Raw genomic sequence first — 20,317 nt, forward strand, 5'->3', positions numbered from 1 at the left:
ATGTTTAAGCTAGTGTGCATGGAGCCTCAGAGAAATGTGTAATATACTAATTGAGCCACAAGAACTCTGGAGACATGGCGGCAGGGCCAGGACAAGGTCATCTAGAGCCCAGGACGAACGTGCCAAACTGTGTCCCGCCCCCCCCCCCCCCAAAAAAAAAAATTGCATGCTTACCCCTTCAGGATAAATTTCCCCTCCAAGTACAAATCCCTCGCCAGCACAAATCTTTGCCTCCCACAAAAGAAATCACCCCTCCTTGTACAAATACCCTACCCTTAAGATTTCCCCTCCTAGTACACATCTTCTGTCCCCCAATTTCCCCCTCCCAGCACAAATTACACATAAATTCCAACACCCCCCCCCCCCGCTTTACATGATACCGCAGTGCCCAAGGCAGCTGCCCATCCCTTGTCCTTGGCCGTATAGCTTCTCTAGTAGCATAGCACAATATTGCTAAAACCAGACTGATTGCACTGTGCCTCAGCCTTTTATCTTTGCCTTTCTCCCACAAATCCATTGGGCTCTAAACTTTTTCACTACAAAGGCTAAATCCTGCTGCTTATGTTTTACAGTAAAATCTGTCAGGGATTTTTAAAATCCATCAGCTTGTTTAAGTTCCTATAACTTTTTTTACAGGCTTGTTTAACACAGAAGCTTTTTAACATAGGTACAACTTCTTCAGATCTAAAGCGCTCATTAGCAAATGTGTATGTATGTGGTCACTTCACTCCATTGTACTGTCAGAATGTTTTGTTTTTTATTTTGAAATCCATTGTTGGACATTAGTGAAGAATTAGGTGCGTTCCTATTCTGGGCAATGTAACAGGGTGGGTAGGACAGACCATCCCAGGGCAGGTTTATGTAAATGTACCAGAAGTGTAATACAATGACTGCTCCTGAGGACACAATTCTACACCATACACATTTCTGTACACCTTGTAGCAATTAAAAAGCTTGTGTCCTCTGTTTTCAGTTGCATTGGGCACATTGCCACAGTTTTAAGTGTGAGGTGGAATCTGAAATCCTAGAGGGAACAGACTCCAGGGTGCAAAAACCATTTCACCAATTATGCCACACTCTGCAGCAGTTTTAAGTTTGCAGCAAGTCAACCATCTTTAGCCTCTCAATGCAATTGTTTTCATCAGCCTTTCTTAATCGGGGTTCAGTGGAACCTTAGGTTTCCTCCCAAGGTTGCTACTGCTTCCTTATTCCTTTCTTAAACAGTTTGTTTTACCATTTTAGTGGTACCTGCATAGCTCTGGCCAACACCACTTGGTAGAGCCGAAACCCTAGCACCAATTGACACTTTTGCCATCTGTAAGGGTGGCATTCTTCTCAATAGCCACCAATTTTAGGCGCATTCTTCACACAGACCTCAATGAATTGGATTTAGCAGGGATTTTCTAAAGACATTAAAATGTATTTTGGTGGTTAATCTGTAGGCAAGAGGTTGCGAGAGGCTGGCTTACATGCACACCAGTCTTGCCTGTATATTGTTTACGGGTGTGCTTGCCTGCCTGTTAATTTTTATTCTATGTATAACAGATCTTTTCTTTATTGGATATATTAAATCCCATCTAAATGCATTTCAGATCAGTGCCAGGAAACTGAATCCCGAAAATACTACCAGATTGGTGACTCCTGGGAGAAAGTTGCAAATGGTGTCAGTTACCAGTGTTACTGCTATGGAAAGGGAATTGGTGAATGGCATTGCCAACCTCTTTCCTACCCAGGTAAAATATTTGTTTTCTGGGGAATTCTGTTTTGTGCTAATTTTCTGACGCGGGTATAGTAAAAAATGTTTATCCTTTAAGCTTCATGAACTAAAACCGATTGATGATGGACTTAAAAAAAAAAAAAAAAAAAAATGTAAAAAAATAAATAGACCCTGGAATGAGGGATGAAGGTCAGGCCATTGTCCTTCTCTGCAATACTTCAATCACCAAAGCTTCCAGGAACCAGCAACAACCTTTTTTAGATGTCCACATGTCAACTGTGCTACAATTAGTTAACTATTAATTTTGTTCTTTCAACACCGCAGTAATGCTGGTCTGGAAAAAAACAGCCTTCACCTATTTGACACTCATTTCACATTTTAAAAAAAAAGTGGATTTTGTTGAATCTAGAGTTGTGAAATCTGCTTCCATTTGTGAAGGGACACCTACCCCCTTCCTGTGTGTATGACCTTATATATTTTTTTTTTTAATTATTCTAATGCTTTGTAAACATTTTTTGCTAATTGCCCTTCAATAATTTCAGTTAGCACCACCGTTAAACCATTTACTGGCCACATTTTGTGGTCTGTTATCAGTTCTGATGCAATAAGTCAACCAATAATGCATTCTTTTAATAGGGTAATGCTAGCTACAAGCAAAAAATCAAATGTTAATATATAGACAGTCTAGCCCCCAATGAAACTGGAGACTAGAAGTTTTAAAGATTTTAGCCTTGTTATAAATATTGTGGTGCGCTTAACATTTTTCAGTAGTATATTTTGCAACAGGAGACCATTTCCCCCCCAAGCCCTCTCAATGGAGGTCGCACCTGCGCCCCATCTTTGTACAGAACACCTCCCTGACACCCAGCACAGATCTCGGTAAAGACCCACTTGCCCATCCAGCACTGACACCCTAAGTACAGACCTCTCCATCTCCTAAAATCACATGGGAGGAGGGGGGTGTTTGGGGTATCCCTAATATGTTGAGGGGGAATGTTCCTAAATGAAATGGTACTAAAATGATCTTTAAGTAGTCTGCTATACAGCAAGCCCTGACTTCTCTTAAATGTTGTATGTGTTCTCTCCATATAAAATTTTATATCTGTGATAGCTGGAACTGGACCTGTCCAAGTAATAATCACTGAAAGTGCCAACCATCCCAACTCGCACCCCATTCAATGGACTGCTCCTCAGCAGACACACATCAAGCAATATATCCTGCGCTGGAAACCTGTAAGTAAACTTTTGCTACTTTAATGATGTTATGTTGGCTGTCTGTTGTGACTCCTTTAGAGTAAGATGCCTTGCCTTTCTCCTGTCTGCCTATATAAATGGGTTACTTTTAGTACCGCTATTTGCCTGAAATGTACTTGGCCACAGGCAGACGTGTGCATTTACTTTGGTCCTGCCTTGTGATCTCTGCTTATTGATTTCAGCTGGAACTTGGTGGAACTCGGTTCCACCACCTGATTCAGGCCCTCTGCTCCCCACTATCACTTGTAAACACAGAAGTCTGGCTTCTGTGTTTACAAGTGACAGCTTGGCTCCCACAGATCTGAGCTTCTGGGCAGCTCCCACAGAGTGCAGGATGGGGACAAGGGAGATGCAGGTGCTGTGCAGTACAGATTCTGACAGCCCCACTGGATGAACTTCCTGCAAGTGAGAGACAGACCCATCTACAGTGCGGGGAGGGACCAGGAAGGGGGGGGGGGGTTGCATGCAGAGGTCACAGCTGAAGAGGGATGAGATGTGGAAGGATGTACGCTGCACTCTGTGCGTAGCGCACCCCTGAGCTCTGCGCTATGTACGTTATACACTTCCACTATTGGGGAAATTTGACCACACTCACTATTTGTGTTTTGGGGGGTCGTGGTTGAGTTCCAGCACCTATTTTCTGAGTGGGGGGGGAGAGAGCCCTGGTTTCAAGTGGTTCATATGATCTCTACGCTGCAAATCCCTTTTAAGTGTGCACTCCTGAGATTTATGTATTTTGTTTGTTCAATGAAGAGCTGTGGCTGCATTATACCAGAATTGTCTTTTTAAAGTGATTGCAAAGTCTCAAGGTTTTCACCTTAATAATCTCAGCCATTGTCTCCTGTCTGTGTCAATGGACACAGCAGTGGGACTCTGGAGCAAGCAGAGGTGCACCCAAGCAGCTTTCCCTGGGGGGCACTTGATGAAGAGCAGAAGTCAGAAGCGCTGGCGGGGGGGGGGGGCGCAGAAAAGGAGGATTTTCCTTTTAAGAGGGGGGGGGGGGGAAAACCTTTACAACCCCTTTAAGGAAAAACCTTATTTTATATACTGCAACATTATCTCATTCAAGGGTGGGTTGGGTCCCGTACCCCCCCCCCCCCTCAGTTTACGATCTTGGCAAGGTCAAAAAAAGTAAAAGTGGTTTGTAATGTTTGGCAAACAGAGAAATGTAGTTAATTGAAAGATTGATGAAATTCTTGGAAACCATCTTTGGTATCTTCAAGTACTGAGATCTGTTTGAATATCCCTGCCTGGAGAGTTTGATAATGACGGATATTGGCTGTAACTTTTTTGCTTTGTTAGAAAATCCCAAGTGCTGTGGGAAAACAGACCACCCATCCTTATTCTGCAAGGGTGTGTTTTTTTTTTTTTTTTTTTTTTTTTTTTTTTTTTTTTTTGTATGAAGCGTGGTTCTGAGATAGCATCAGGCTCCTAGTTCTAGCTCTTTGCCTCCCTGCTGCAATATTTTAGTATTTGACTGTTTGGCACTTTAATAGAACAGCAGGTGTTTGGCTGCACACGGGGACTGGATGGCTGCAGAATATCCTGTCTTTGTTCATAGAATATATTCTGATGTTTTCGTACAACATTTTCTCAAATTTTTTTTTTTTTTTTTTTGTGACAAGAGGGTGCTTTCCAGCATATGGACAGCCAACTGAACCATTTTAAATTGAGAATTGAAATGTTTGGGTTGCACAGTCTTAACCTCTGTCAGCTGCTGTTCGGTGTGTGTGTGTGTGTGTGTGTGTGTGTGTGTGTGTATATATGTATACATGCATGCATACATACATACATACATACATACATACACATAATTAATTTTTTTTTTTTTTTTTTTTTTTTTTAGCAATATCAGCCATCCATGTCTCCAATTTGCTGAGAAATCACTTTGAAAAAAAAACGCACTTCTCCTAGCGTTTCTGATTGTGGCTATCTTCAGTAAAGGCAGATGATTCCTGTAGCATTTGCCATTAGCTCAGACATGCAGGCAGGAGGGTGCGCTTAGTGGAGAACCCCTGCACCCTTCCTAAAGACTCCTGGGATGTATGACATTGTTTGCCTAGGCCTGGAAACCAGGAAGCAACTACACTAATGTAAAGTTCAAAAAAAAGTACAGGCATACCCAACTTTTTTACACAATGGGACCGGAGCATGTATGTAAAGCAAAAATCTACTTTAAAGTGAAGCAAATTTTTCTTTTTTTTTCTTTTCTTTTCTTGCAGTGTCACTGACCGCTGCAGCTTCTGGCTATGAAAACATGGCTGTGAGATCTCCTCCTCCTTCCGGCTAGCAGGTCTCTTTCCCTTGTGTTCAGTGGAAAGGGAAGGGGCCTCTGACCCACACAGTTAACTGGCATCAGTGTACAAACAAATTGTCTACTTGTACATTGAAGAGAAGCTGGTTAGCTGTCCGGGTCGGATGACTTGCCCCTTTCCACTGAACACAGGGGAAAGAGACCTGCTAGCCAGGAGATCTCGCGGCCATGTTCATGGCCAGAAGCTCCGGTGGTCGGCCGGTCATGGGTTACCTAATGAATACCGGGAGATTCTGCGGGCAACACAGACATTTTTTTCACCCCCCCCCCCCGCTATGTCGTGCTTACAAACATGCCCTGCCCCTAATTATATTAGAACTCCGCCTACAGACAAAGCGTCCCTATACATTTTTTGACAATGTTGGCAACTATGTCAGTGATGGAAATGGACTGTCAGTTGATGATCTGGGATCAAACTGACTGTCAATGATCTGCGTACTGATGAACTTTGAGAAAAGTGTCTATGCAGGTTTGAAGTGTAGCCCTTTTTTTTCCCCTGTAGAGTTCTTTGTAACAGCTATAAGCCCCTGAAATGTTATCATTGACTTTGGAACTTCTTTCAAAATCCCTATCATCATGCTTTTCAAAGAGCCATGGGGCTATCAAGTTGAAAGAAAGCTTCAAAGTTTTTTTGTAGTGGCGCTTTCGGGCTGTTCAATGATCTCAACCCCATCCTGCACATCTTCTCTCAAAGTTCTAGAAGAGCTTCTTTGCTGAGGGGCTCAGTGTGGAACACAAGCAGTTCAGCAATATCTTCTGGCTCCACTTCCAGCTCTAACTGCCTTGCCATCTGTACAATATTTTCAGTAACAGTAGCTACATGATCTTCAAAGCCTTTGGAATCATGAATGACCTGTGGAGATAGATAGATTTATATATATATATTAGAATTTTATTTTTTAAGGCCTTTTTCATTGGGGTTTCCTTTGTCATTCCAAGCATCTTACAGTTTTAATGCAATCCAAGATGTCGTAGCTTTTTCAGAATTTGGATAGGACTTCTTTACCTGCTCCTTCTTCTGTCTATTGCTGCAATACACTTAATGAATGTTCTTTAGTAGTTTAACTTGAAGGCTGCTATGGCACATTGATGCATTGGCTGTAGTAGTGAGGTGGTATTTGGTGGTAGGAATTGCACTCAAATGTTAGGGTTCAGCTCCTCTAGCATTTGAGGGTGTCCAGGGGCATTATCGACCAAGCGGCAAAATATGGAAAGGGATATTGTTGTCCTTGCAATAGGCTTTCACCTCTAGAACAAAGCAGGTTTCAAATCAATCTTCAAAAAGGGCTGCAGTTACCAATCCTTTTTGTTGGCTCTCCAATGCACTGGAAGTCTAGTTTTAACATAGTTCTTCAAAGCTCTTAGATTTTGCCATATGTAAATTGGCAAAGGCTTTAGCTTTAAGGTACCAGAAGCATTGCCACCTAAAAGGGGTTATTCTAGCTTCAGCTGGCTTGTAGCCTGGCACTTATTTATTTCTTTTATTTATTTTTTTAATCTTGTGATGAAGGGTCTTGCAGGCATCTTCTTCCAGAATAGCCCAGTCTCATCCACATTAAAAATCTGATAAATGGAGTAGCCTCCATCTTAAAGCATTTTGGCAAGATCACTTGGATAGCTTTCTGCAGCCTTAGTATCTGCAGCAGCTGCCCTTGAGTTACACCATCATACAATTGAATAATTTTAGCCTTCATATCCAAGGTAATCTACGCCATTTTTTTAATGTACAGTCCATGATGGGTACCTGTAACAATCAAAAGAACAAATGCTGTACTGTAGAAGTTCTTAAAATGTACTGTAACTGTGTATATTGGAGGGTCAGAGGCTGTAGTGGGGGGGGGGGGGTGAAGTTTACTATACAGTACAGTAACTCACTTGTGTTTAACAGACTGCAAGGCTGGGCTGGCTGGCTTGCTGGCAACTCTGGGCTGGGAGAAACTTTTGCCTCTTCAATGGTGACAGCTGTTGTCCGTACTTGCGAGGCACTTTGTCTGCGAGTGTACGTAAAGTGGGGATATGCCTGTATACCATATTTACATAAACGTAGAAGGTAATATAAACCATAGTGATCAATACAGGTGGTTTGAAGGTTAAAAAAAACACCCAAATATGTTCTTTAAAGCAGTTTTACAGCCTTATTTTAATGAAACAAACACATTTTTATACTCGCCTGCTCTGTGTAAATAGTATTGCAAAGAGCAACCCGAACCTCTCCTGTGTCTGCCCCCATAGCAAATGCTTGCAATGGGGGCAGACATGCAGACTCCAGCCTGAGCTGGACTGTGTCAATTGAAACACACAGCACTGCTTGGCCCTGCCCCCTGCTCTTGTCTCACAGGGTTTGACTGACAGCAGCAGGAGCCAATGGCTCCCGCTGGTCTCAGCCAAGCTTGTGAGGAGAGAAGACCAGCAAACAGGCACAGCGCTGGATCAATACAGGACTCCAGTAAGTATTTTGGAAGGTGGGGAGGGAGAGGGCACAGCAAGTGGCAAAACTTGTATTTCTTTTTTTAACCTTAATGCAGGAATGCATTAGGGTAAAAAATTATTCACCTTTTTGGAACCACTTTAACCTCAGGGTTAGACACTCATTATTTATCTTTTTTGCCATAAATCTAGAAATCGATTTGTAGACCATGATCAACATGCACACAGATAAATATGGAAAGCTAAAAGGACGCTTCCTAACATGTGTTCGTAGTTCATGTAAATGCTCGGATTGTTGATACATTCCACATAGGATTCAGTAGAGCTGAAAATTGTTAGGTCTTATCTTTGGGATGAGTAGGGCACATTAGGGGTGCAATGGGCATAATGAGACTCCATTATAGTGGGACCTACAATAATTGAAATAGCATGTCTGTCTGAAACTAAAACACTTCCAGCCATTTTAGCTTTCAATATGGGTATAATGTGATTTTGGGGTTACCACACCCACACTGCACAACTGACAAACAAAACATCTGCTTGCCATGCTTGCTCCAGTGCATCCAAAATGCCAGTTTGTGTGTGTTTGTTTTTCCTGCAACATTCTTGACGCAGGGTCAGTCCTTTTTGATGCTTGTATGTCTTTTTGCTGTCATTTTACAAAAGTTATTACAGATTTACATATGTTTTGTAGTCTTAACTTTTTTTTTTTTCTCTCTAGAAAAACAAGCAAGTTGTTTGGAAACAAGCCACCATTCCAGGACATCTGAATTCCTATACAATTTCTGGTCTGAAGCCTGGAGTAGTGTATGAGGGACAGCTTGTAAGTGTCCTACATCTTGGACAGAAGGAAGTCACCCGATTTGATTTCACAACCACCTCCACCACCCTAGGAAGTAAGTGCTTTCATCGAGTGGGCTGCATGAAGTAAAATTAACAGATTCTTTCAGCCACACAAACTGGGCGCCCCCCCTGCTAGTACATTATATTCTGACAGTGGGACTTGGTGCTATCAAAGAACACAGATCAGTGGCTGCAGCCGCTGATTTGACAGGTTTTCCAAATTGTGCATTGGATAGCCGTGTGTGTGTGTGTGTGTGTGTGTGTGTGTGTGTGTTTGTGGTGTGTGTGTTGTTTTTTTTTTTTTTTTTTTTTTTTCTCTTGGAATCCAGCTTTTTAAGTACACCTTTTCAGAATGTAAAGTGGCAACATAAATAGTTAATCATCATTTATATAGCGCTGACGAACCTCAGTCCTTGCCCTCAAGGAGCTTGCAATATAAGGTCCCCAAATCACTTTCATACATGCACATACTAGGGCCAAATTAGACAGCCAATAACCCTACTTCATGATTTTAGGAGGAAACCAGAGTCTCCTGAGGAAACCCGCACAGGCAGAACATGCAAACTCCAGACAGGTAGTGCTGTTTGGAATTCGAACAGACAACCCTGGTGATGCCTGGTGGAAGTGCTAACCATTAACCCACTGTGCTGCCCATTAACCCATTCTCCCCAGGTAACCAGAAACACAGTCCTTCTGAATTTTTTTTTTTTTTTTTTTTCCTTCTGAAAGCATTCTTTTCCTTGCTCCTGAATTAATTTAATGTCCTCGCAAACGTAAACTTGATGTTGAGGTGCATGAGGAGTCTCCTTTGCAGTGAACATCCTCATCTCCCTGCACCCGCTGTCACAATTTTGAAAAGATTTCTGTGAATGAATAGACTAAAAGTAACTGACAACCTTGTATTTTTCAATGAGCTATAAGGGCGCTGGTGATCATCTGCATAGTTGATCTTCCAGGACTGCAATAACTGCCTGCCCATATTGGAGGCACGAGCAGACTGCTACACTGACAGTCTGAAGGAGCCTGGCATTGCACCCATGATTTGCTGATGTGCAAGATGAACTTTTTCTTTTTACGCAGTCTAATAGACTTGCACTGAGAGTAGTGCTATAAAGATTGTACTTATTATTCTTCTAAGTGAGCATAGCAGGTCAATATGACTGACCCCATACTGGTATTTTTGACTGGATATGTGGGTTGAGCAGAACTTTATTTTTTATTTAGAACGTGAGATTAGGTCACCAGGGGACAAAACCGTTCCATTTGCATGGCTAGCATAAGAAAGACCTGCCTGCAGTGTGTAAATTGCAATGGACATAAACCGAAAAGCAGCCACGTGATAATTTTAAACGTGATTCCAGCTAGAAAAATGTTGCAAATAACCAGAAATATTGCAAATAGGTAATTGAGAAATTATTTTAGCTAAAAAAAGGGTGCTCGTTTGGTTGCAGAGAGCTACGGGGAAGGGTCAAGTGATTTATAGCTATAGCTTTTCTTCATAGAATTTTGGTTCACTAATCTGTTCAGTTCATTGCTTTTGTAGATAAAAGGCTAATCCAGCATTACAGAACAAAGAAATCTCTCCACTGTTATCAGTGATGGGAAAGTAGTTGTGATTCTGTAGCAGAAATATTTGCATGATCTGTCTTGCCATCCAATAGATAATTTTTTTTTTTTTTTTTTTTTTTTTGTCCTCCTGTCTACATTTTACAAGCTGGCTAAAAAAGTGAAGTTTTATTTATTTTGACATTTACAAGTTCAAAGGAAACTTTAATGGTTTTTGTCGATTTTGGTCAAAGGATTTAACCTAGCCATTTGCCTTCCCCAAAGATATAGGGAAGGTCTGTTATGGACACTTTCTTCAATATGTCCCCCCCCCCCTCCATGCATTCCTTGCATTAAGATAAATGTCCCAGTGGTTGTATTGCCCCCTTACCCTGCTTATACTTACCTAAATCCTAGCTCGATCCAACGCTGTGCCCATCTGCAGTGGCTTTCTCCTCCCTCTCTGCTCACAGCAGCGGGAGCCATTGGCTCCTGCAGCTGTCAAATACTGCAAGGCGAGTGCGGACAGCGAAGCTATGCTGCGCTGCACATATGGATGCACTCAGCCAAGCTCAGGAGTGAACTAGATGTGCCACTATAGAAATCCTATGGCACATGGAGAACAAGAGGAACCAGAAGTGCTAGCAGGGGTGCTCAGGTTTTGGGCTGCTCTGTGCAATACCATTGCACGGAGCAGGTAAGATATAACATGTTTGTTTTTTAGGGGGGGGAAATATAGCCTTTCCAACCACTTTAAATCTTCTTTCTTTTTTTTTTTTTTTTTTTTTTCCCCCATACAGGTCAGTCTCAGTCCGGAGACACCATGCCTCTTCCACCTCTGGTGGCCACTTCAGAGTCTGTAACCGAGATTACCTCAAGCAGTTTTGTGGTGTCTTGGGTCTCTGCATCTGACACAGTCTCTGGATTCCGTGTGGAATATGAGCTCAGCGAGGAGGGAGAAGAAAAGCGCTACTTGGGTAAGTGTCAACAAGGTCTTGGATATTCAGTTGTAAAATAAGGTGCATCTGTGCACTACTATGTCTATCTACTTTTTAATTAAGCTTGAGTTTGTATGCCTTTACAGATTAACTGTATAATGTCCAAATTGCTTCACTGACAATATACTTTTTTTTGTGGACTACTTTTGAGATGTTTGTTTTTATGATAAATTAGTTTTTTTCTTATTTTAGACCTCCCCAACACTGCTACTTCTGTCAGTATCCCAGACCTGCTGCCAGGACGTAAATACATTGTCAATGTGTTTGAGATCAGTGAGGAGGGGGAAAGAAGCTTAATCTTGTCCACTTCTCAGACAACTGGTGAGTATAGTCATTCTTTATTTTGCGTAATATTAATCTGCAAATGGGTAGTTCATTTATGGACAGTTGGTGCATAATAAACTAATTTGTAGTTGTGAATTGATAGTGTTCAGTAGATATCTAAATTTTTAATTTTTTTTTTTTTTTTCAGCACCCGACAGCCCTCCCGAATACAATATTGAACACGTTGATGATACATCTATTATGGTCAGCTGGACCAAACCTCAAGCTCCCATTACTGGTAAAAGCTTCCATATGTATGTTGTCTCCCCAGAATAGGCTGTTGTCTCATCTCTTCACTCTATCACAGGGACACAAGGTTAAACCTACATGGTTTTTACAATCAGCTTTCATTTTATTTGGTAGCTGGATCACACATGCAAAGTCTACCACCATCTAGGGTCTTTAGCTACCTTTTTAACCATCCTCCGGCATTGCAAATAATTTCTCTGATGGAGACAGCAGTGAATGGCTGCTGTATGACTAGGTTGACATTTTGTTAAAGCTGCTGGTCTCAGAATGTAACTGATATTTTTCTGTTTTATCACAGGCTACAGAATTGTCTATACTCCAACTGTGGAAGGAGCCAGCACAGAACTTATCCTCCCAGACACTGCTACTTCAGTAACCCTCACTGACCTTTACCCAGGTGTTGAATACAATATAACAATCTATGCAGTGGAGGACAGTCAGGAGAGTAATCCAATTGTCATCCAGAAGGAAACCACAGGAACACCACAACGAGGTAGAGCAGTCACAAATTTCTTTAGTATTTAAAGTTTACACAGGCATGTGTAAAAAGAACAAAAGATTCCCCAGTACCCTTAGCTTGCATTTAAAAAAAAAAAATAGGTTTCAGTTGCACATATGTGCTAACATGTGCAAGTTACAATGTCTCACCAAGGCTCCCCTGTAAAGAGCAGTCCTAACTCATAGGCTTGGTTTACACTAGCATGACTTTGGAGCGTCTTTACACTCTGACACTCAAGTTGCGTCAAAGTTGCTGCGACTCCAAGTTAAAGCATATAGAAGTGAATTAAGAGCAGGTATTCCTGGAGGGAGACAGCTCTCCTCACTAAAGGTGTAGGGACCATGCAAGCACAATGGCAGCTGAATGCATCTGTGTCCCCATGCCACATCTAGCAAGCAATCTCTAGAGAATGGCAACCATCCCAATTTAGTTGCACACATTTGCAAATCTATGTGGAAGCCACACTGCCTCGCTGAGGCTGCTCTGTAATGTGCAGTCCTAGATCTTTAAGCATCTCCAAGTTGGAGCATATAGCAGTGGATGAATTTTTAAATCTGTATTAAGCCCAAAAGCAAACCTTTATTATATTTTTCAGCTTGCCAATTCTTAGATGTGATGGCTGCATTTGCTTAAGATAAACTATCTTGTATTTTTATCTGGTGATCCAGATGGTCTGTTTTTAAAGATGAGCTCTCCAGCAGAATGTATCAGTGATAGGGATGGGACAAATTTATCAATGACTGCTTACAATGAGCATTTTTTTTATGTAAAAGAATATCTCAAAAGAGGGGGAAAAACTGTTTGCTGTAAGTGTTTAGCTGGAGTTTGGCTTCAATTGGCTAGTGTTTTTAAATCTGCTAGTGCAACTAACACAACCCCCTCTCCAAGGTGGAAAGTGATGCTATCCAAAAGTGCCCCTTGTGCTCATTCATCTAGAGTGGGGGCACTCCTAATACAGGGGGTGTGTTACTGGACAAATCACCAGGTGAAAATACAAACCTAAAAAAAAACAAATGCAGCCACCGCATTAAATGATTTGGTGAGCTACTATATACTGGTATTACATTTTTGGGTTTACTGCTGCTTTAACCCCTTGGTGCCGGCTGCCGCTGGCCCTTTAAGGGGTTTGCTATGTCAGGAGGCGGAACTTATGGCCACGTGACCGCCGTGACTGACTGTCATGGCGGTCGCATGATCGGAAAAGTCATGATCGTAAACTGCAATCGGGAACTTTCCGCGAGTTGACGGTCACTGTGTCGGGAGCACAAAAGGCACGTGCTCTCAGCACTGTCGGTGCTTTGTGCGCAAATATGCAGCCGTTTAGTGCCAAGGCCTGGACGCCAAGAGGTCACATATTTGCGTGCACTCAGCACAAAAAGGTTAAGGGTCTGATGTGCCTGGAGGAAACTTTCCTCAGTGAAAAGAGAAGTAAATAGAAGTTTCACTGGTGTTTTTTCTTCTGTGCTGGCATGCTTATCTTGGCACTCTATATTTTTAATATGTCTGAATTGATGGATGAGAATATAGAATTTTTAAACCACTTGAACATGCTCTGTGATTAAAGGCCAGCAATTAATTGTAGACAAAGTCCAATACCTCACTACATTTTGGTTGCTTCCCTTCATGGTTTTTTTTTTTTTTTTTTTTTGTAGTGGCTGCAAATAATCAAAGCCTTTGCACTTTAATGTATGCACGGTTATGTGGTGAAAGGAAAAATTCTGGTACTCTGTATATTCATTGATTGTGAGATGGAAAGAGATTGGAGTGCATATCTTGGCTCAATGTCTGTCTGTAATTGCTACTGGTGTAAAGTTCTCTTGTAGCGGACTACAGGAAAGTTCCTGTAGTCCGCTACAAGAGAACTTTACTCATAAGTCATATGACTTGAGTAAAGACAGACCAACATTATTATTATTATTATTATTATTATTATTATTATTATTAGAAAAGCTCGGTGGATGTTTGCTTATTAAAATATAAGATTGTGGGGTGTTTTTTTTTGTTTGTTTTGTTTGTTTTTTTTTTTATGCTCGCATGATGGCTGACTGTATACTATGTAGTTTCCCTACATGGTAATATACTAAGCCCCCTTCACACCGGTGCATCTTTGATATCGCACTACTTCAGCCGCACATTAGTGTGATTTGTCCTGCCGATTTCATTGCGGCTTGCAATTACAGAAGTCTGTGCAAGCGGCAAAAATAGTACAGGAACATGAGTTGTGGCAATTTGAATGATTCCTTTGCTGGAAATGGGGTGCGACATTTGTAGCAAGGCTAAGGGATGGCCCTGGTTTCATTACCATAAAGCTCCATTCACAAAGCTAAAATGCTAGGGAGAGGACCCATATTTAAAAAAAAAAAAAAAAAAAAAAAAAAAAAAAAAGAAAATTATTTTCAGTTTAAGACTATTTACTGTTTTGTGTCTATGTTAAGACTTGTGGGTGTGGGTTTTTTTTTTTTTTTTTTACATCTTTGCCTGCAACTTCTACAGATTGCCGGCAGTATAACACTGAAAATAATGTTTGTTTTGTACAGTGACTGTCCCATCACCTACTGATCTGCAACTGCTTGATGCAACTGACATGAAGATAACTATTTCATGGAGCGCTCCAGCAAGTGACGTGTCTGGCTACCGTGTTGTCGTGACACCAGTTAGACCGTCCGGTCGTGATACTCAAAACCTGCCAGTGAGCCGAAGTACCTTTGCAGAGGTTGTTAACTTGCGCCCTGGTACCACCTACAGATTTGAAGTTTATGCAGTCAGCCGCGGACAAGAGAGCCAGCCTCTTGTAGGAGATTTCTCAACCAGTAAGTTCACATCTCTATAGCTGCTTCTGCTTAAAGAAGTGACTTGGGTAAACCAGTGATGGAAAAAATGTTAAGCTCACAGTCCATTTTACTGTATATTCATAAGGCATTTCCAGTGCCTAAATGCACTCTTAAGCAACACTCAGTTTGGAACAGGCTGCATTAGAAAACGCAATTTAGGCCTAACATTTACCTAAATCTTTTTAGCATGGCTGTCTTAGACTTTTTTTATTTCTTTTATATTTATATATATATATATATATATATATATATATATATATATATATATATATATATATATATATATATATATATATATATATATATATATATATATATATATATATATATATATATATATATATATATATAAATTTTTTTTTTTTTTTTTTTTTTTTTATTTTCTTTGGTTTTGTAGTTCTACCTCCCATAGGACAAATTGTAACGGTCATAGATTGCGTGTTGGAGTTTACTAGGTAGCATTTTTGATGGGGGTGGGAATAAGTAATTCTCTGTGCTGTGGAAAATTTTGCATCTACAGTACTTGTAGTAAATACTGGTGAATCCTACTTCAATTTAATATTTTCAAACTATGGACTGACTTTAGTGACTACACCAAATATAATGATCTATATTGGCTCTTCTGTCCAATTTGAATTTTAACTTCAAGATCCAGCTGTAGTTTTTTCCCAGGTTGGCTTTTAATCATGTTGGGGGATGGTGGGAACAAGCCGTTTCTTATTCAAGATACTTTAACTTATGGCCAGCCAGTCTTGAATGCACATTCTGTAAAAGTAAAGGAGTTTCTCTGTGTACTTGGTGTGTTTTACAATTAAACATTGCTTTTAGTCCTTGCTATATTTTCTAGAGAATGAATAACCTCTCTTCTCTTCTATGTAGAGTTAGACTCTCCAACTGATTTGAAGTTTGAAGACTTGACTGAATCTTCAGTTCTTATTGTATGGACCCCTTCACGAGCCAAGATTGACCGATATGTTCTTTCACTGAGTCAAACCCGTGGTGGACAGCCTAACCAGTTGGATATACCCTCTACTACATCAAGCTATAAACTGAAGAGTCTGCAGCCTGGAAAAGAGTATACAGTTTCTCTGGTTGCACTGAAAGGAAATCAGCAGAGTCAGCCCTCTACAGGAATCTTCTCAACATGTAAGTTGCTTATTTCTGCTATCATTCTGGAGTACTTGCTGTATTACTACCTCACTCCATCACTTTCTCCTTTTGCCGATTAAATTTGGATGACGTCTGTTTTCATTTCTTACATGCTCCCATCCACAATTTTAAAAAATTTAGTATTTAACATCTTAAATACTAATAACCCCAGCCTCCAGGATTTGTCTCTGTGATATGATCTCTATCAGTTGTAAACTAGATTTGAATGCTGTCCTAATGCAGGGTAAAAGCTTAGAAACAGTGGAGAAACTCAATCTGGCCATACACTATTTTCAAATGATAGAGGTGTGTGTACACACATATACATTTTTTGGAAAATACGCATATTTGTGTGTAGATGTCTGTACACTGCAATAAAGTTCCAGGAAAATGTGCATAGATTTTTACCCTCTAAGCATCCACATAACACTTCATAAAATAAGCTTGAATGTTAGGATCAAACAGATTCTTGCTGTGTATGCATTAATCAGATAAGCCTTTCTGGGCAGCCACAAAACCTCTTCTGTGCCCAGGCTATAAATTGGTTACAGACTTCTCCCACTCCACTGCTATTTTAGTGTATTGTCAATGAACTGGTTAAACCATCCAGTATTCTAGGAATGTCTCACTGTCCAGCTAGTATTCTTCTAATGTCCTTTAACTAGATATATACCTCACGCTATTCATTTTCAGTTTTTAATTGGTAGTTTGAAGAACACTCGAGTGGTGTTTATATATACCCTGAAAACTTCAAATGGCAAAGTGGGTTGTAGGTTTGCAGGGTTTGTTGGACATGTAAACTGTAGCGGAATATTTTGTGATCTTGGCGATGGAGGCCTGACCACTTCAAGCAGTCTGCAGGATGTAGGTTTAGGCAAATGTTGTCTTGTTGAACTAACCTCATGGGAAAAGTTCTGAGAACAGACTAGTAAACAGTCCCCAGACATCACTTTGGTAAACACAGTGGTGTGTTTCACACTGCATCTATAGAGACAAATGTTTACTATATCCTGGATTATTGATTAAGACTTGAGCATACGGTTATGGGGATCTTGTACTGTCTCTTCTGTGTTTTTTTTTTTTTTTTTTTTTTTTTTTTTTTTTTTTTTTTTTTTTTTGTGTGTGTGTATACACTTCTTCTTTTTTTTTTTTTTTTTTCTCCCCATTCTTGAAATTTCTGTGGGTCTACTGTAAAAATGTTTTTTTTTTTTTTTTTTTTTCAAAGGATTGCATTTACCATTCCCCAGTGGAAAATTAATAATTCAGTTTTTTAGATATGGAACAAAAGCTAATTTGATATATTCAAGCTAGTCTAAAATGCCTTCTTCAAAGCCTAGTCCTCATCAGTGGCTTTTAAAGTAGTTTTCTTAGCTACCCTTTCTACTGCTAAGAAGCAAATGCAATTTATTGTATTGTCCATTAATTATAGTGCACTCTCCTGTTTTTAGTCTTGCCTTGTAATTTTATTTATTTTTCAGTGGAGCCAGTTGGATCTATTCCTCCATATAACACAGAAGTTACCGAGACCACCATAATTATTACATGGACTCCTGTGCCAAGAATTGGATTCAAGGTACAAACTGTACCACCTTGCTTATAGAAATCCTGTTGTGAAAGATACAAGGGCAGACATTGCTGTGTCCCTGGCTTTAATAACGCCTGGAACAGATATTTAGCTAGGCAAGTCGGAACTCCTGACCTGTGGCATGTTGGTGGCAGTATATTTAAGTTATTGAATCACATGGCAGCCATTCAATCAGCTTTTCATGAGATGTCAGCAGTGGAAGTCTTTGTCTTTACTTGACTTTTAAGATTAACTTTCCAGCTAACTGTTCCTGTCTGTAGTGGCTCACTGGTATTTTCAGCGTCTCAACTGTGTGGGTATTGCAGTCACTTTATTTTTACAGCCTTAGGAAGGCTGCATTAGGCATACAAAGTTGGTTCCAGTGCTGGCCAGGATGACCAGAAGCTCTGAGCAATAAGTCTACGCTACTAAGACATTTAAACAAATTCCCTTTATTGCACAGCCTGCAAATGGGGATCTTTTGGTTAGCAAAAAATCTTAAGCCTAGGTCTGAAATCGACCCATCTATCTTAAATATGTCAAAGTGGGTACACAAACTTCAGAACAACATACTCGGGTGCTAGGAAATTTTGACTTTTAACTGTAGTCAGATGAGAGAACTTCAAACAAGAGCTCTGGCAAGGCAGCGCCCACACAGCAAGGCTTCCCTCAATGGGCACACAACAGTATCTCAAACCATAGAAATACAGAAAGGAGCACTATAGAAGTCCAAGATAATTTTAAATGTTAAAAAGGTCATATAAAAACTACCAACATGTTTCAGGGGCAAAACTCCCCCTTCACCTGGGTTTAACACAGGTTAAAACTTAAATGGATTTCAGAGATTCCTATTAGAATTAGTATTGAACTCTCAACACTGCTTCTCAGCAATTGCCGTCAAGTTGTTGCTCTGGAGAATTCAATACTAGTTCTAATATAGGTTTGTGAAGTCTGTGGGGGTTATTTACTAAAACTGAAGCACAGAGAATCTGGTGCAGCTCAGCAGAGAAACAATCGGCCTCTAGGGTTGTGTGTTTTTTTTTTTTTTTTTTTTTTTTTTTTTTTTGTTTTTTTTTTATATGGTCTGGCACTACTTTCTGCATTTCTACAGCGGATACGGAGTCGGTCAATAGCAACCATTGCAATCCCAAATAATTCAGTACTGGGTTTGTGTTCTCTTCATATGCGCACAGCTTTTCTAGGTTTAGATTGAATACAGGAAGCATTCAGTAAAATGACATGGGTGGGATGTTAAATACTTTTTAATGATACTATTCATCTGTTTGCAACATGCTTTCTGGTCCAGGAGGATGGTGAGTAGTGTATATACTGCCTTTTTTACTATAAGTGTTTGGTGCTAATGGCTTTTGTTTACAGGCACATAATATAATATGCTTCCTTTTTTGTCTTGTTAAATAAATCAGTTGGATGTACGTCCTAGCCAAGGTGGTGAAGCACCCAGAGAAGTTATCTCTGAGTCTGGAAGTATTGTGATCTCCGGCCTTACACCAGGTGTTGAGTATACCTACAGTATCTCTGTTCTCAAGGATGGTGAAGAGAGCGAGTCCCCCATCACAAAGACAGTTGTGACTCGTAAGCATAAATCCAAATTTATTAACCCCCCCCCACCCGGTTCAAAGTTTCCTATAGCTTTGTAATGGGGTTAACGTTTATGTACCCACTGGCATCTGGTCAATTTCATAGGAACAACTGTACAGGGTGATGCATGTCAGATATGCTCTTTTATTAAAGAACTGGTAAACTCCAACCACTAAAATAACACATAAGCATGTTATTATATCTTTTAAAGGAATTTTCAATAGTTTTCAATCTGCATGTTTAAAACAATACTGTGTAGTTCAGCTGTGAAAAGAGTGGTTTACTGATGTCACGATCAGGAAATTGGGCTAAGAAGAAATGTTTGGGGATGCGAACAGGAAGGTGGGCTGGAGGTCAACAGCACTGAGATACAGAAAATGCCATGTGAAAAAAATCTATAGCTATTGATGCATATTTAAGTGTGTGTGTGTTTTTGTTTGTTTTTGTAGCCCATTAATCTAATTTAGGGTTTACATATACTTTGCACAATTATAGCAGCAGGAACTGCCATGAGCCATGTAGTACCAGTGTAACGCTCCTACTACCCATTATGCTAAAAGTATGACACAGGCACCTACTGGTCCTAAAAAATTTTTTTTTTTTTTTTTTTTTTTTTTTCTTTATGATCCTAAATGAACTTTTTTGGCAGGTGTAGTGAAACGGCAGACCTTTGCTGAGCTGTGGAGTCTGACCCAGACTCTCCCAGAGGTATTGTTAGGTTTCTGTTTAGTCTACAGATCTCTAACATGCTGTTTTTACAGTTTCTTTTCTGCCTGGGTTTTATTTTTAGGTCCTGGGGTTTTTTTTTTTTTTTTGTGGGGGTTTTTATATATTTTCATTAGCGTTTATAACCTTGTCATCGTCTAACAGTGAATGCTTTTTAATTATCTTGACAGCAATTTCACCGCCAACCAACCTTCGCTTCCTGTCAAGTCCAGATTCTGTCACGCTGACCATCTACTGGGATAGGAGTACCTCTCCAGGTAAGGAGTTTCGTTTTGTAT

General features: G+C 40.3%; 1 protein-coding gene across 6 annotated transcripts in view; it reads left to right on the top strand.

The window, feature by feature from the left end:
* The window catches only part of FN1 (fibronectin 1), an 80,808-nt gene that overhangs the window by 29,093 nt on the left and 31,398 nt on the right, over positions 1–20,317 (top strand). For all 6 annotated transcript variants that reach the window (XM_073633584.1, XM_073633585.1, XM_073633586.1 and 3 more), the window contains exons 12-23: positions 1,593–1,733; positions 2,829–2,950; positions 8,434–8,608; positions 10,901–11,077; positions 11,291–11,419; positions 11,571–11,660; positions 11,970–12,164; positions 14,708–14,980; positions 15,881–16,147; positions 17,629–17,723; positions 19,139–19,307; positions 20,210–20,296. In XM_073633584.1, coding sequence (XP_073489685.1) covers positions 1,593–1,733; positions 2,829–2,950; positions 8,434–8,608; positions 10,901–11,077; positions 11,291–11,419; positions 11,571–11,660; positions 11,970–12,164; positions 14,708–14,980; positions 15,881–16,147; positions 17,629–17,723; positions 19,139–19,307; positions 20,210–20,296 — 1,920 coding nt within the window. The remainder of the gene's footprint in view (positions 1–1,592; positions 1,734–2,828; positions 2,951–8,433; positions 8,609–10,900; positions 11,078–11,290; positions 11,420–11,570; positions 11,661–11,969; positions 12,165–14,707; positions 14,981–15,880; positions 16,148–17,628; positions 17,724–19,138; positions 19,308–20,209; positions 20,297–20,317) is intronic.

This window comes from Aquarana catesbeiana, linkage group LG06 (genome assembly GCF_042186555.1).
Source record: "Aquarana catesbeiana isolate 2022-GZ linkage group LG06, ASM4218655v1, whole genome shotgun sequence".
NCBI lineage: Eukaryota > Metazoa > Chordata > Amphibia > Anura > Ranidae > Aquarana > Aquarana catesbeiana.